Raw genomic sequence first — 17,824 nt, 5'->3', positions numbered from 1 at the left:
GGGGCTACATAAGCTCTTGATTTATGTCAGGAAGGAGATGCCAGCCCATGACATGGACTGTGATGTCTCTTCTCTAGTTGCCTGTGTAGTGGATATAGATGTATTTACCAACCAAGATGTTAAGGTATGTGCATGCCTTTCATTCTGCAGAGATGCTTCTGACAAGGACACTTGCAGGATGACAAGAATGTTTGATGTCCTGCAAAAAAGCAGATCAGATTGTCATGATTATTACCATAACAACCAGAATATTGGGAGTCTCGTATGAAAAGATTAGGGAGCTATTTCTTTATCTTGTTTTTAAAATGGATTTGTGATATAATAAATCTAAGAGTTGCATCACAAATGAAACCCTAATTAAATAGTAAATTTTCAGTTTATCAGTCTGATGCCTTACACAAATGACCTGTCTTTTTAAAGTAAATTAAGGAATAAATTGTAAATGCATGTGTATGTCTGTTTTCTGAATATAACTGTTCTGTGCTGAAGCTGTGTTGACCTTCAGGTGTTTGTATGTGAATGTATTATTTAACTGAAAAAATATCTGTGGCTTTTCACTGCATAGCCAATATTTGAGTGATTCACCTGAGTTAAAGGGTTATTTCAGCCAAAGTTGGACAGTTTTACTTTTTTGCATAACATTTTGAAAACTTGAGGTGCATTTCTCTGATTTCTTCTTGATCTCCTGTTGTGTACATCAATGGTAGTGATTTTTTTCCCTTCTTCCTTGAGATGTTGCCAAACATCTTAAAAATTAAGAAGAATATTATGTACACTATTAGTGTACTTAGTCAGAAAAGCTTTTCTTTTAACTGATATTTGTAAAGAGCACAGTGTATTGTACCTGTCCATCTCACTACTGCAGTATAAGGGAAAGGAAAGCCCTGAAGCAGCAGGCAAAAATCATTACTGCAAATTGTTTTATTTTCTGTAAATTGTGTCAGTGGCAGAGGATGGATGAAATATATTATCAGTTTGTTTGTTTTTAAAAAAACAACTAAAATTCTGAATACAGTAACATCTAGTATTTCATATTCACATTGTGCAACCAATATACTTTTTAATAGATTTATTCTTTTTAGGAGCATGTGATAAGATGAATCTCTCCTGGGCTCCTGAATTTCTTTCTCTGCATTGGGGGTTGGAGGAGTGTGTGTGTGAGAGAGAGAGACTGTGGGGAGGATGAAGGGGGGGAGTTATGCATGCAGTATCTTCTGTTTGTTGCAAGATGAGAGTTTGATGGAGTCTGTATAATGTAAAGATGAGGATGTGATGAAATACTAGAAATATATTTGAATACTTAACAGGATTTCAATCAAAGTGAAGCATCTCAATCAACAGTTAACTATCATTTTTCTTTTAAGACAAACCTAGAATCTAAAGCCTTGGTCAAAGTCACTGCACCAAGGTAATGGTACTCCAAATATAGCCAGGCTGGGAAGAAGCAAGAGGATGATCACCAGATTCAGTCTTCTGACAGTTTTCAATGAAAAGCTTCCCCTGATGGCAGGGGATATTCAACATTTTGTTATATATGTGGAAAAAGAGTCTCCTTTTCTTAAACACTTGTTCTCACATAAGAAAAGCCCTCCATTGGGTTTCTTTCAAAACAAGCCACCAAGGAGAAGGAATGAACAGCTATATGTTACTCATATAGTTGATGCCACATAAATGAAGCCCTTTGGACAGGAAAAAAAGAAAGAGTTGGAAAATATTGGGCATATTTATTGGCAGCTAATAGCCAGGAGCACTGTAATCGATTCCAAAGTGAAGGTTCAGGGACAAATGTTGCAGAATTCACCCAAGAGCAGTGATTTGCAAGCAGAACCATTTGGGGTGTCCATATGGACTACCATATTTCCCCGAAAATAAGACCCTGTCTTATATTTTTTTGAAGCACAAAATAAGTGATTGGCCTTATTTTCGAGGAGGTCTTATTATTTTGGGGCATGTGAAGCAAGATGGGGCTCCTCTTGCCGTCTTACCTGATTTCCAACGCTGTCTCCCTAAACCTAACCAGACCTGCTGCACGTGCGTTTAAATATTTTCGGCGAGGGCTTATTATTGGGGGAGGGTTTATTTTCAGGGAGGGCTTATTTTCGGGGAGGGCTTATTTTTGGGGGAAGGTTTATTTTCAGGGAGGGCTTATTTTCGGGAGGGTTTATTTTTGGGGAGGGCGTATTTTCAGGGGAGGGCTTATTTTCAGGGAAACACGGTACATCAGACTTTTTCTTGACAAAAATGCCAGTAGACATTGGGAAGGGGGAAGACAAAGGAGAGAGGGAATTAGTCTCCATTGCCAGGAAGCTACCAAATTCTCCAAAGGCTGCCTTTAGAAGGAATCCTCTATACTTTTTATCTGGAGCACTGAGGGTACTCTTGGGCCTGTGCAATGATTTTTTTTCTCCACTGATTGCTTTCCCCTTTTGACGACCTCTGTTAGAGAAGCAGAGGATAGACCTCCTTGCTCCTACCATTTGTGAATTGATCAAAGTAAGATATAGCTTCTAGGAGGAGCAGTGCTTTACTGCTTTGGCTACTTGCTATTTTCCTGGGCAGGTAGAGCAAAGGGCAACAGGGAAGACAAGAGGCAGCAGCTGCCATTGGTGACCCATATGTACATTTGGGACGGCAGTTGTCAGAAAAGGAAGGAGAAGCCACTACCGGTAGTATTTTACATAGTAAAGTTAATGGGCATGTTGTTAAACACCTCCCCCCACCCCCACCCCAATGGGCAAAATCTTGAACAAATGCAAACAGATGATCTCCCTCTCTCTCTCTCTCTCTCTCTCTTTCAAAAAATCATTTTTTCACAAGTTATAACCAACAGGTAAACTGTTCCTAGACATTGACAATGAGGTTATACTGCTGCTATTTTATAATTTCAATTTTCTTTGCTAGCAGCAAAGAAATTTATCTAATCTAATCTATCTATCTATCTATCTATCTATCTATCTATCTATCTATCTATCCATCCATCCATCCATCCATCCATCCATCCATCCAGCTATCTATCATCATCATCTATCTATTGATCCATCTACTTCCATCCATCCATCCATCCATCCATCCAGTGGAAGTGTGATGGCGAGTGGGAAATGATATTTAGTTTAATGTATATAATCTGTTTTGTTCCTCCTATTGCCAAGGAAATCTAAAACGGATTAAAGAAAAGAATATTCAGTTTATCAAAGTTCTCATACAAACTACTGTAACAATAATAGATGATTTATTAATCATATCATATTTATAATAAAATATATTCCTAACATAATTAATGCTTATTACTAAATTCAATGCATTTGTACTGGTACTTCTATAGACAGATTTACAAAATATTAGTTTACCAGTTACAAGTGAAAAAATAACTTGTACATGTTTCCAGAAAATACATCAAAGCAAATGAAAGAACTCCAATGCATTTGATGTAGATTGAATGCTAGCACCCTCCAGAAGAAGTTACATTGCCCTTGTGGCTTAGTTGTGGACTTCCTGGAACATTGAGATGAAATAGGCCTATTGTCTAATCCAGCAGGATTCCTAAATTGTGCTCACATTGAATATAATGACACAAATCATGAGAAATTATACGATCATGAAACCAGAGCAACTGATTTAAGAGCAGATTATATGGAAGAGTGATACATCAACATGTTGGTTTTATTTCTTGCTGTCTTTGATTTTTACCTTTCTACTTTTTTTTCTTCCAAATCAAATCTTTATTATGGTCAAAGACCAGCAGCATTAAAGAGTGGGTTACAGCCAATCAAAAAGCATAGAAAATACAACCGAATCTAAACAATAATAAATATAAAAAGCTAAAAGATATAAACCAGAAGTATATATAAAAACAAAATCTAAAATCTTGTAGCTTTTTATAATTATCATTTTTTTAGCCTCTGATATATTTAATTGACTGTACCCTGCCTTCCTTATGCTGGTCTTTGACCGTATAAATATTTGATTTGACCTTCCTGATTTGATTTGATCTCGCTGTCTGCAGACAAATTCTGCTTCCACTCAGCAGCTTTGTCCCCTTACTCCCAGGGAGGGAGGCAAGGTGACCAAGCATCTCTCTGATGGCACGGCTGTTGGCTTTGCCTTCTCCTTGTCTCAAGGTTGGCCTTAGTAAAATTGTTGCTCTAACCCACTACTCCTCAATTGTGCAGTATAGTGTAATTTGCTCTAGTTTCTTCTGAAGGCAAAAGTGGCAAAGGACTTCCTCCCTCCTTTTCCCGCTCATGCTTCATCTCCATGTGCTGATTAAAACAGCACATGGAGTATGTTAAGACTAACATAGCCTAATTTGGCAGATACAATGGGAAAGAGGAAACAAGGCAGAAGGAAATGTAATGCAGAGGATACAAACAGAATTATTTTCTTAGGTACAGGGCAGATATTCTTGCACTGGAAAACTTAATACATATCATGTCTATGGAGATTCTCAGCGGTCCAGGTCATGATTGTCCCAAAGCTGCTTTCTTTCAAAAGGCAACTGTCTTCCTTGTTTTGCTAGAAGACATTTTGCTTCTCATCCAAGAAACTTCTTCAGTTCTGACTCAATGGTGGAGAATGGAAGGACTGATATTCCTTGCAGTCATGTGGTTGTTAGCCCTCTTTGTGAGAGTTGTTGAGGCCACTTGGAGGTTTATCTCTGCCCTCAGGGTCACCTGAATCCTGTAGTCTGCATTTTTTTCTGGAAATCCGTATGCATATGGATACATATCATACCATTATACATATCATGCAGGAGTGGCATTCACTTACCTTCGCTACCGGTTTGCAAATGTGAGCGCGCACGGGCACACACGTGATCCGCTAGCACGTACCATCTCTGCACATGTGCAGGGCCTTCCACGCATGCACAGAGCATCAAAAATGGGACATGATGATTATCCAGGAGGGTGGGCGGAGCCTCTAGCAGCCACCACTACCAGTTCACCTGAACCGGATAGAACTGCATGAATATCACCACTGATAACATGTGATAAGAACCTATGTTCTACTCACCCATGTTAGAAAGTCCGTGGCACATAGTTTTGTGTGAATGGCTACTGTTAAGAAGTTTGTATTGCTCCCATTTGCTCCCTTGAGCCCTGGTGATGTAGTGGTTAGGACACAGTATTGCAGGCAAACTCTAAGCAGAGGCTGGAGTTTGATCCTGACGGGCTTGGAGATGACTCAGCCTTCCATCCTTCCGAGGTGGGTAAAATGAGGACCCAGATTGTTGGGGGCATATGCTGACTCTGTAAACCGCTTAGAGAGGGCTGTAAAGCACTATGAAGTAGAATATAAGTCTAAGTGCTATTGCCATTGCTCCCATTTGTATATTGTATGATCATGACAATGTCTTCTAGTTCTTTGAGCTATGATTACCTGGACCCCTGGGAAAAAGGCAAGGGCAAACCACTTCTGAAAATCGTTGCCAAGAAAACTTCAGGGTCTCATCTAGAGTCAACAGACACACACAAATATAATAGTGTACTATGTACCAAAAGTACCATGTCATTGACAGAAGTTTCTTGCCCAAACTCCAAGACAGCCACTATTTTTGGATGGCATGTTCTCACAACAGAGTTTCAATCTCCCTGTCAACTCACTGCTCAAGCTGGCTGAAGCTAGATCAAGTTAAGATTAATGTTAGGAACATGGTATTTTCCATCCAAAAATGGAAGATTTCCTATGGAGACATTCAGTGTGACTTGGGAGTAGTTTTTTAGAGGGAGGGTTGTTGATCTGCTGGGCTCGCTAGATCTATAACACAATTTCCCCTTCCTATCTCCCTTGTGTGTATGTGTGTGGGAATCTATGCTTCTGTAGCTATTCATGTCCAGTCCAGCCAGAGAAAACTGGCTCTTGCTGGTTTAGCCCTCTCCTTTTTCTTGTGATTCAGTGATGGATGTTGACTTTTGGGAAGCAGGTATGCAAATATGCCAACAACAACAGATTAATGTGATGTGGAATCTTTGGCACAAAGGATGCAAATGAGTGAGATATAGAAAAATATATGAAAACTTAGTCCCTTTGGAAGGCAGTGAGATTGGAGTGAAAATGAGTGAAATAATTGCAAGGAAGGGATTAGAATTAAAGGATTCAAATTATACAGTTCCAAAATATTATATGGTTTTTTAGCATCATCATAGTAAAGTATTCCTCAGCCCTTCTCCCCCTCCCCCGGTCAGATTGATATATGTTGATTATTGTTTTACTACATGTACTTTCTTTATATGGTTTCATTTTATGTATGAATTTGTGTACTATGATACAAAATTAACAAAGGAAAGAGTTTGGGTATATAAAGATAGTTTAGTCCCAAAATTCAATTCTCATCACTTTTATTTTCTTATATTTATCACATTTACAGAGATTCAATGGACTTTCAAGATAAACAGATAATTTTTTTACCATTACAGGAGAAATTTGAGAGCTTGTTCCGTGCTTATGATGACTGTGTGACATTTCAACTGTTTAAAAGTTTTCGACGGATAAAAATTGACTTCAACAACCCCAAATCAGCTGCTAATGCTAGAACAGAACTTCATGAAACACAATTCCAAGGAAAGAAACTAAAGCTTTACTTTGCAAAGGTAAGATTCTTTTTTTACCCAAGCATTTTCTTCACCCAGATGCAAATGAGGTAATTTAAATTTTGAGCATATTAATGTCAGACAAGAGACCAGAACTAATAATAATAATGTGTGTATGGGTAAAGTGCACAAAATATTAATCAATTAGAATAGAGCTGAATGGGACCTTGGAAGTCTTCTACTCCAACCCTATACAATTTGAGACATGTGGCTGTCCAGTTTCTTCTTAAAAACCTCCAGTGATGAAGCACCCACAACTTCTGAAGGCAAGCCGTTTCACTGGTTAATTGTTCTCACTGCAGTCTCACCTTAATTCCAGGTTGCTTCTCTCCTTAATTAGTTTGTTTCCATCCATTGTTTCTTGTCTTGCCCTCTAGTGTTTTGGAAAAGAAGTTGACCCACTCTTCTTCGTGGCAGCCTCTCAAATCCTGGAATACTGGAAAGTTAATGTTAGTCTGAGAGTCAGTTTGATATAGTGCCAGGTGAGGCTAGGTACAGGGAGACTGTGAGCTAGAGAGCCAGCTGGGTAAACTTGGGCCAGTCATTTTCTCTCAGCCCTAGGAAAGAGGCAATGACAATGGCAAACAACTTCTAAAAAACTTTGCCAAGAAATGTTAAGGGACTAGTTTAGGCAGTCTCTGGAATTGGACATGATTGCATGGAAGAAAAAGAAAACTCCTGTCTGTCTTTGCTTTTCCCCGTGATAATCGAAGCCAAAAGAGCAGTCACCTGCTAATCTGAACTAAAACGTAAAAATGTTTTGGTACCTTTGTCATGTTATGATCTATATTTTCTTTATGGTATCACTTAAAACAGTTTCATCTTGTCATATTACAGGACCAACCAAATTTACATGAGGTAACATGAATTAATGTAGCTGGTGATGAAGTACCTCTGTCACTATTTCTAAATATATTTCTAAATATGATAAATAAATGACTAAGATGCATGGATTAGAACTTCATTGTTCTCAAGCTCTAGTCTAGTGTATTTCCCACTTTCCTTATGGATATACAATGTGAAATCATGGGGAACATTTTTAATAGAATAACAGAATTGGGAGGGAACTCAGAGGTCTTGTAGTCCAACACCGTGCTTAAGCAGGAAACCCTATACCATTTAAGACAAATTGTTGCCTAATCTGTTCTTAAAAAACTCCTGGGTTGGAGCACCTACAACTTCTGAAGGCAAGCCATTCCACTGATGAATTGTTCTGTCAGGAAATTTCTCTTTAATTCTAGGTTGCATCTCTCCTTGATTAATTTCCACCCATTGCTTCAGGTGCTTTGGAGAATAGATTGACCCCCTCTTCCTTGTGGCAGTCCCTCAAATATTGGAAAACTATTATCATGTCACCCCAGTCCTTCTTTTCTCTAGACTGGACATACCCAGTTTCTGCAACTGTTCTTCATATGTTTTAGCCTCCAGTCCCTTTTTTAATACTCAAAGAAGCCATAGTGGTCTGATGTTTTGAGTTTTATTTATTTATTGAATTTATGTTGCTGCCTATTCGCCCATGGCGACTCTAGGTGGCTTACAGAATATAAAACCACATTTAAAACAATAAAACTAATAAAAAGAATCAAATAAATTAATATAGGATAATATAATAAAATCACCCACAGCCCCCACCCCAGCGACAGAAAATCACACGACCTATTTAATGGGATCCATCCCATTCTGGGTTCCCCAGGCCTGTTGGCAGAATCAGGTCTTCAGTGCCTTCTGGAAGAGTGTTAGAGTGAGGGCCATTCTAATCTCTGGGGAAATGATGTTCCAGAGAGAGGGAGTCACCACAGAGAAGGCTCTTCTTCTGGGTCCCACCAAGTGTATCTCCCTCGGGGATGGGACCCACAACATTCTCTGTCTCCCCATTCTAGTGGGTCGGGTAGATGTGACCAGCAAGAGACAGTCCCTCAGATAACCTGGTCCCAAGCCATGAAGGGCTTTAAAGGTGCCACCAGCACCTTGAATTGCACCCGGAAGCAAATCGGCAACCAATGCAGCTCCTGCAGAAGAGGTGATACATGTGCACACTGCACAAAACCATGCGGGCTGTTGCATTTTGGAGCTTCCAGATGCTCTTCAAGGGCATCCCCATGTAGAGTGTGTTGCAATAGTCAAGATGGGAAGTGACTAGGGCATGAGTGATGTGAGTAGGGATTTTTGGTTCAGGAAAGGGAGTAACTGGCGCATAACTCGCAGTTGCGCAAAAGCCCTCCTGGCTACGACCACCACCTATTCTTTGAGCAGGAGTTGTGAGTCCAGGAGAACCCCCAGATTATGTACAATATCTGTTTGGGGTAGTGCCACCCCATCCAAGACCAAAGATGGCAATTCTCCCTGAGCCAATGAACCCCAAACCCAGAGTCACTCGGTCTTGCCAGGGTTTAGTTTCAACACGTTGTTCCACATCCAGCCCCTAACAACCTCCAGGCACTGTGAGAGGGAAGACATGGCATCACTTCACTCACCACGGGTCTAGACATACAGCTGAGTATCATCAGCATATTGATGATACCTCAGTCCATGGTGATGGATGATCTCACCCAGCGGCTTCATATAAATGTTGAACAGGAGTGGAGAGAGTATTGAGCCCTGCAGAACCCCACAAAGCAGTGGGCAAGGGCTGGATCTCTCCCCTCCTATCAACACTGACTGAGAGCAGCCGCAGAGGAAGGAAAGTGAACCAGGATAGTACAAGGCCCCCCACTCCCATCCCCTGAAGCCGTTCCAGGAGAATACTATGGTCAATGGTATTGAAAGCTGCCAAGAGGTCAAGTATAGCAAGGATGAATGCACTACCTCCATCCCACTCCCGCCAGAGATCATCCAAAAGTGCAACCAGAAAGTGCTGTTTCTGTCCCAAATCCAAGCCTGAATCCTGATTGGTAGGGGTTGAGTTGGACGGCCCTTTAAATCTATTAAATATATAAATAAACAAATAATGATTTGGGCTGGGCAATCTCCATATAGCTGAAAAATCTGTGCACTGGCAACAGACAAAAAGAACAATTTTTCTTCCTTTAAACAATACACTAAAACAATATTGCTTTGATGGTCTAACCCAGCAGACATGACACTGGTACCAATAAGCCCTTCACATCACCAAAGGAACCAAACCCCACATTTTAAAGAAAGAAGAACCTCACAGCACTGTTCAGCACTCATGCAACAGAAGGCTGGAGATCAGAATGCAATCACCCATCTAAGAAAAACTAGGGAGAACACATAGAATCCCCAGCACATTGGGGGGTAGAATGCCAGAGCCAATCAGAGGACTTAAAGTCTGGTGCACTAGTCTTACCTTTAAGTCAGTATTTGTCAGTAATTTATTCTGATTACAGACTAGGAATGCATGCATGTAGAACATGACTAGACAAAGTTTTGGGATCAGCGGGCATTATTTGGAAATATGTGGGGCTTTGCCAGAATACAAATGGGAGAAGATACTCCTTCACACCCTCTAGCTCTCTTGATGTTGACTATCACTGTAGCTGTCTTTGTCTTTTTTCCTAGGTAAGTGGCACATCCTGGGCAATGCTGTGGGCCACAGCTACCTCCCATTTTTAACTTTTAAGAATGTCTATAGACCAGGGATGGGTTCTACTTACTTTTATTACCGGTTTGCAATGGGAGTGTGTGCTTGTGTTCTGCACATGTGCAGATCGTCCATGATGATGTCCGGGCAGGTGGGTAGAGCCTCCCACCACTTTTACTACTGGTTCGCAAGAACCGGACCGAACCGGGAGCAACCCACCACTGCTATAGACTCTTTCTGGGATGTGGGACATTATTGCCAATAAAGATAATGTTAAGAGATTGCTCCATGTTGCAGAGTGTAAGATTTCCATTTCTTTCTTTTTTTTAATTAAATAGTCAGGTATACTGTATAAACTGAAGCAAGGAATCTTGTGGATGCTTAGACATCACCTTTTCTGCCCTTCAGCTATAGGATTTCAACAGAGAGCAAAGTCATCCCTTTATTTTCTTTGCAGATCAAGTGTGGCACCGGCTGTCAAAAAGACAGATTTAGCTTGTTTCCATTGGCCTTACAGACAGCTACATTAGCCCATCCCTTTGGAAAGGGGAACACAGTTACGAGGGTAACTCAATACTACCTGAAAATAGCAGAGCATTTATTTGTGGATCTACTTTCTGTCCTTTACTGCAGCCTTCTTTTCCATTCTGGTGCCTTCCAGATTAGTTGAGACTAAAACCAACAATCCTCTGGAAATTGGTTCTAAAAATATGGGGGGTAGGGGTATTGGACTGAACATAATTGTTTTATTCTTCTGTCCTTACTCTCCTGAAGCAATGCTCTCTTTTGCCCCTCATCTCTGTAAAGGTCCAGACTCTGGAGAATGATGGAGAGGCCTTCCACTTGGCTCCACCCCAGCCATCCAAGCAATTCCTCATCTCACCTCCAGACTCTCCTCCTGTAGGTTGGCAATCAAAAACTGATGATACACCAGTCATCAATTATGACCTCCTGTATGCTGTTTCTAAACTGGGACCAGGTCAGTTTCATGATTCTTCTTGTTTTCAAGTTTAGGAAGTGAAGACCAGAAAACAAAGCAGACCTAATGGATGCTTATGTCTGCTATTATTGTTAAACTCACCATTCTTCTTTCCAGTTGCATAAGAATGATCAGATGTGGTAGTATTCTGGGACTGCAGGACTGATGGATGTTGATGGATTGGATGGATGATTGCCTTATACACTGTAAGCCGCCCTGAGTCTTCGGAGAAGGGCGGGGTATAAATGTAAACAAAAAACAAAAAAACAAAAAAATGGAGGGGCACAGGAGAGTGGACTGCCATGGGTATGGCCAGAGCCAGTATTCCCTGAGTCTGCCTTTCTGATTCACTTTCTTTCATGCTTATGTGCATTATCTCACAGCTCATTTTCTCATTTCTCTCACACTATAGCTTTTCTCCATCCAACTTTTTTTCATTTTCACTCTTCCTCTCTCTTTTTATCCTCCCAGCCCCCTAAATTAGGATCCCTGTCTGTATTCTTTTTTTCCTGCTTAGCCTTTTCTTCTTTGTTGCTCCTTATTGTATTGCAGGAGCCCTCTGGAATCCTCCCTTCCTTCCTCCCTCAGCAAAATCCACCTTTGGAATAAAAAAGGTCAACTTAACTGTAATAAAATTCCCAGGGTCTAATCTGCGCACCCTTATTTTTAAATTGAAATTGGCTGCACTCAATACCAAAGTCGAAAGATTTGGGATCTCATACAATAGAAGAAATGAGACCACAGGAGCAAAACTTAAATAATAAAATAAAATGATTTATTTGTAAAGTTTCAGTTGCCAATTTCTATTAATTCACTCATTTCCACAGTCTTACAAACCACCTCTCCACCAGGCCAGATTGATTGGGCATTGGCTAGGATTTTTGGAGACAACATTGCATGCAGCAGATGGACAATCTCAGTCAGAAATCTTGCAATGACCTTTGGGACTCCATCATTTTTTATATACTGTACAGGCTGGCAAAATGGCTGTGCCTCATTCCATCAGATACACAGAGTGGTTAGACTGAAATAGAATTTAAATTGGCCTGAGAGTTAATTATTTTGGCCAAGGATTGGTCTGTTTGTCCTACATAGCATCCAGAGGAACATTGCTGCCAGATGATGGCAGAAGAATGTTTGAATCTTCTGCATGAAATAATTGGCATCTATTATGGTGCTGTTAGTATATATAGGAACAAGCTAGACATCTGGGTTTGCTCCCAGGTTTGGCTCCCAAGTGAACATCACTGTTTTGTTGTTTTCTTTTCTTGTGAGAATCTGCTCAAGATTAGGTAGTTGTTTGTATGCAAATATGGACTTGCTGCCCATACCCAAGAAAGAGCAGTATCCTTGTCCAGTATAGACGGTAGCTTATTAATAGTGTGTTTGAATGGCTTGAACTGGGAGCTGTGAGAAGACCAATGGTCTTCTTTGTTCTGTTTCTGTACTCTGGCTTTTAATAGGTCCTCCTTGGGAATTGATCTGACTGTGCAGATTTTTCTGTTCATCTCATTGGGTGGGTTGTTTAGCCTCTTGAATCCCTGTTTTAATGCTATGAGTTAAGCATATATATCAAGTGGATCAGAATAAATATGGCTGTAACTTAAAACCTGGCAACTGATAATAGATTGGTGGGGTCTTCTGGATGGAAGCTGAACGCATGTACTGTATGTATTGTGTGTGTTGCAATTTGTGGGTTTCTATACATGTTATTTATGTCTGTCTGTTGTACCATTTACAGAAGCAGCAATAGCACTTAGACTTATATACCACTTCACAGTGTTTTATAGCCTCTCTAAGCGGTTTGCAGAGTCAGCATACTGTCCCCAACAATCTGGGTCCTCAATTTACTGACCTTGGAAGGATAGAAGGCTGAGTCAACCTTGAGCCCATGAAAATCAAACTGCTGAACTGCTGGCAGCAAGCAGTCAGCAGAAGTAGCCTGCAGTACTGCACTCTAATCACTGTGCTACCACAGCTCAGTTTTGTAGGAGGACTATGTTAATCTATGGTGGCAAAAAATCAGAAGGAGTCTGATAACAATTTTTCTGGTGAATTCATTTTGTTAAAAGGCACAAGCTCTTTGTTTTAGTCTGAAAAAAAAAGTTACCAGATTCCAATTTTGGTCTTAGAATAATAGATCTTCTATTGGTGAAAATTGGTGTCTGCCTTTAATGAGCACAAATGGTATCTTGGAACATTTATAAGATATTGAGCTTCTACATAAGAAATTTTTAAATTATAAATTAAAATCCAAATTGATTTTATTGATATTCTGATACCCTAGTACAGTGATGGCTTACTTTTTCCGGATTGAGTGCCCCCTGCATGCACGCCCCCCAATACCCCCCATGCATGTGTGCATGCCTCTTCATGCGCCCCGCCTCCCGCACATGAGCTCGTGAGCCTTTGCACACGGTCCACCCTCTGTACATGCGGAGCAGAGACCCGAAGAACTGCTGGCCGGCGGGAGGTGCGCTCGCATGGGCGGTGCAGTTGAACTGGGGCGACGGCTCACGTGGCCACAGAAAGGGCACTGTGTACCACGTCTGGCAGGCGTGCCATAGGTTTGCCATCACAGTCCTAGTAGTTTGAGTTACTTTAATGACTCTTGTTTCATTCAAGTGACCTTGCATTATCATAGATTGTGGCAGCACCAGGTAACAGTAACTGATTTTTTAAAAATCTGAATTGGATATTCTTGGATGAGAGACCATCAGGAAATACCAAGGATGTGGCCCACCCTAGGAAATCATAATCACAATGACAAGCTGAACAAATTCCAGTTCCAACCCAGGAGCATGGATAGGCCCAAGCGCCAGACCCTTTGGTAGTTCAGTTGAGAGGCTTGACTGGTCACACTTGCTGATGATCTTTGGCAGTGCTGGGATGGTACTGGTGCATCCAGTCTGGTATTCCTTGATCTCTCAGCAGTTTTTAATATGATTGGTCACAGGGTCCTTCTGGACTGGCTATGCAGGTTAGGAGTGGGGGCACTGTGTTGCAGTGGTTCATTTCCTTTCTTAGTGTGGTCCACAATCCCACATTTTGGGAGTGTCTCAAGGCTCGATCCTCTCCTCTCTCCTGTTTAACATCTACATGAAACCACTGGCTAAAGTCCTCTGTCAGTTTGGAATTTGACACCATCATGACACTAACAATACCCAGCTGTATATCTCAACTCTGAGTTGTGTAGGTGAAGTTGTCAATGTACTTACCCAGTCTCTGCAGGGTCTGGATGAGGCAGAGTAGATTTCAGCTCAATCCAGCCAAGACTGAGTAGCTGTGGCTATTTGTCCACACAGGGTCAGGGATGTTTCCCCCTTTAGTCTTGGATGGAACTGCACTTCCTCATTCTAGACAGGTATGCAACTTGGAGGCCTTTCCGCTTGAAGAGCAAGTGGCAGCTGTGGCCATCCTTTGCACAGGTTCATCTGTATGCCAGTTATGCCCTTCAGGTCCTTCTGATAGTTACTCCTGTCTTAGTCATCTTGTTACTGATTATTGAAATGTGCTATATGTGGGGCTGCCCTTGGAGACCATCCAGAAGTTACAATTGGTACAAAATGCAGTGCTGGGAGTAGTACTGGCCACCTCTCAGTGTGCCCATATATATCACTGCTGCTACATGAGTTGCATTTATTGTCAATTAGCTTCTAGGTGCATTTCAAGGTGCTGCCATAAAAGGCACCTAGGGTTTGAATATCTGAGAGACAGCCTATTTACAACTGTTCCTGCCACCTATTATGTTCTAGCAGAGTGAAAATGCTCCAGATCCCTACTATTACATGTTGTCATCTTACGGGACCAAGAAAGTTTGCCTTCTGTGTTGTAGCTCCTGCCCTCTGGAGCAGCATTCCCCCCCCCCCAGATATGGACAGTGCTCTCTCTCTCTGGATTCCAAGAAGCACTTAAGAGCTAGTTTTGTACTTAATAATAGATATCATCTTTCCTTATATGAATTTAACATTTATCTCATATTCTTCCCCATATTCCCCATACCATAACTTTCTGAAAAACTTACACCCCATTTATCATACACTCCATAACGTCTTACTTTTTCTATCTCATGAAAGGAAAGTCTTTTCATTTGAAAATATTATTTCTTTACTCCTTGCTGTTTACGTTTAGTAATTACAATCATACTTTGATCCTTCCCTACAGCTTTCTGTGTTTCTTCTCCCAAATTTACAACCCCAATTTTAGGTTGTATTTGCTTTGTTTCCTTCTCCCCTTTTTTAAGCATTCCCAACTCTCCTTTCATCTTAACTTCTAACAATGGCAGACTTCCAATCTTCAATACTTTAGTGTAAAAATCCCTTGCTTTAACATTGTATTAAGACAATATCTCCCTCCCTTATAGTTTACTGTTAATCCAGCTGGTACATTCCATCTATACTGTATATGGAGATTTCTAAGCTTATCCACCAAAAAAGCATATTCTTTTCTATTTCTTAACATTTTAGGCGGAATTTCTTTCAGTACCAATACCCCTTCTCCCAATATTGGAATTTTATTTTTATAAAAAGCTTGTGAAATCTCATTCCTAATCTTCCTAGATGTAAAATAAATTACTACATCTCTTGGCAAATGTCTCTGCTTTGCAACCCATGAATTAACACAATAAATTTTTTTCAATTTGAATTTCAAAGTCCACTGATTTTTGTCCAATCAGCTGTGCAAAAGCCTCTGCAAAAATCTTTTTCAAGTTCTCGCGCTTATTTTCTTTCAAACCTCTTACTCTCAATGCAAATTCCATAACTCTGTATTGCAATAGAACCCGCTTTTCTTCTGCTCTCTCCGCCTTAATCTGGAGAACCTCTATTTTGTTTTTTAAGTCCAAATTAACTTGATTAATTTCTTCAACTCTATCATCCAACTGCTTTATATTCTCTGACTTGGTCTGAAACTCCTCTATTTTGCTTTTTAAATTCAAATTAACTTGATCCATCTCTTCCACTTTTTCACCCAATTGTTTTGTGTATTCAATCAAAGTCTTAAATGCTACCTGCATTTCTTCTCGTATCTCTTCATCCTCAGCTTCAACAAAGTCTTTAATTTTCAATATTTTCTCCTCAATTTCCTTAATTTTTTTATCCCAAACAGAAATTTGAGCCTTCAGAAATTCCTTCAGCTCCTCTTGTAGTTTATATAGTTGAACTAATGGCGCTCCAACTTCCTTGAAAACAGCAGGCTGTATTTGTACAGAAGCCATCTTACTTTAATTTTATAATTTGAAACAAAGTCAAAGTCTTTCCATAAACACAGTATTTAAGATAAATTAGGTCAGTTGTATAATCCTTCCAGCTTTCACTTTATAGTTTCTTCATATAAACGTATAATCCAGCAAGTTTAAGCAAAGTTACAAATGGTAACAATGTTAATAAGCACCTCTTTGTCTTTCACTTTCACACCCTTTATACTCAGACGCCATTTTCTTTCTTCTCGAGCAAAATCCACACAGGGGGTTGATGTCTGGTACTTACATCTACTTTGCCTCTTGGCATTGCTCTGTCTGGTTAAGTCAAAAATCCATTTAAACTCATTATTGATCACAGATGTGGATGCGGGCATTTTGTTCTGCCAAAGACAGAGGCGTCCTGGATCCGGAGCTCTTCAGGCTACTAAGGGAGCTCTTCCCTTCAAGCCTCCAGGATCATTCCTGGAGCTTTGGGGGAAGCTCTACCTCCACCCGATCGCTCACCTTTCCCTCTTCACCCGAGGGAAAGGTTTTCCAAGCCGCTAGACAGCTGATTTTCACTGTCTTAGCGGCTCTACACAATCCAGGGCTGGCGGTCTAAAAAGACCGTCCCCAATGACCAGCGGAGCCACAGGAACGAGATAATATGATGGATTATGAGGTAGGAATAATTTTTGATATTACAACATTGGAAGATGGGATATTGTTTAATACAGAAGATTGGACTTTAAATTTAATGATGAGAAGGTAGAATTATCACCATATTTGAAAGATTATTTTTGAAAGATATATACAATGGAGATTGAAATAACAAAATACTAAATAGCTTTTAAATGAATAGAAGGTAATTGTATTAGTATTAATATTTTACTTTTTTTTTACTTTTTTTATGGAAAAGGGGAGTTGAGGTTCAAGAAGAGGGATGGGAGTTTATGTTAATTAGCATATTTTAGTTCATGATTGTTAGATATGATACCCTGTATTTGCTCTGGAAAGTCAGGTGGGGGGGGAGAGGGGATGGGGGAAGGAGGGAGGAGAGATGGGAAGGGTTAGGGTTGGGGGGAGGGGGGGATGTATGGGGGGAAAATTTTGTAAAACTTTTTCAATTAAAAAGAAAAAGATCTAATTTTGGTATCAGGTCTGCAGCTGATGTGTTTGTGGGGCCCCTCATTTGATTTGATTTTTTAATTGTGTGATTGTTTTAGTTCTTGTTGTCTGTAAGGTTGTATGTTTTTATCTTTTTTTATTGATTTGTATTTGTAAGTAACTCAGAGTCTACTAGAACAGGTGACTATAAAATAAACGTAAACTATTTTTCTTGACTTCCAGGTGAGAAATATGAACTACATGCAGGTACTGATTCCACTCCAAGTGTAGTTGTGCACATCTGTGACAGCCATGCAACAGAAGAGGAGGCCCCAAACAATATACCAAAGCCCCAAATTATGCAGACTCGACGTCCTAGCCTTCCATCCTCTACGTGTAGTTGATTTGCCCCAAGAACATACCTTCTTTTC

The 17,824-nt window shown here is 40.3% G+C and overlaps 1 protein-coding gene across 2 annotated transcripts; it reads left to right on the top strand.

Moving 5' to 3' along the window:
* Positions 1–37: 37 nt before the first annotated feature.
* RCAN2 (regulator of calcineurin 2) lies at positions 38–17,820 on the top strand. 2 transcript variants are annotated; one of them, XM_058183697.1, is made up of 4 exons: positions 38–124; positions 6,414–6,587; positions 10,936–11,107; positions 17,637–17,820. In XM_058183697.1, exons 1-4 carry the CDS (start codon positions 38–40, stop codon positions 17,795–17,797), a joined length of 594 nt encoding a protein of 197 aa, XP_058039680.1. In that variant the 3' UTR covers positions 17,798–17,820. The 2 variants fall into 2 exon arrangements, with proteins under 2 accessions (XP_058039680.1, XP_058039670.1); XM_058183687.1 differs by lacking the exons at positions 38–124; positions 17,637–17,820 and adding an exon at positions 11,660–15,866 and having other exon boundaries at positions 4,951–6,587.
* The last annotated feature ends 4 nt before the right edge of the window (positions 17,821–17,824 follow it).

Source organism: Ahaetulla prasina, chromosome 1 (genome assembly GCF_028640845.1).
Source record: "Ahaetulla prasina isolate Xishuangbanna chromosome 1, ASM2864084v1, whole genome shotgun sequence".
NCBI lineage: Eukaryota > Metazoa > Chordata > Lepidosauria > Squamata > Colubridae > Ahaetulla > Ahaetulla prasina.
Note: the sequence above shows the minus strand (reverse complement) of the source record. Positions and strands in the feature narration are given on the sequence as shown.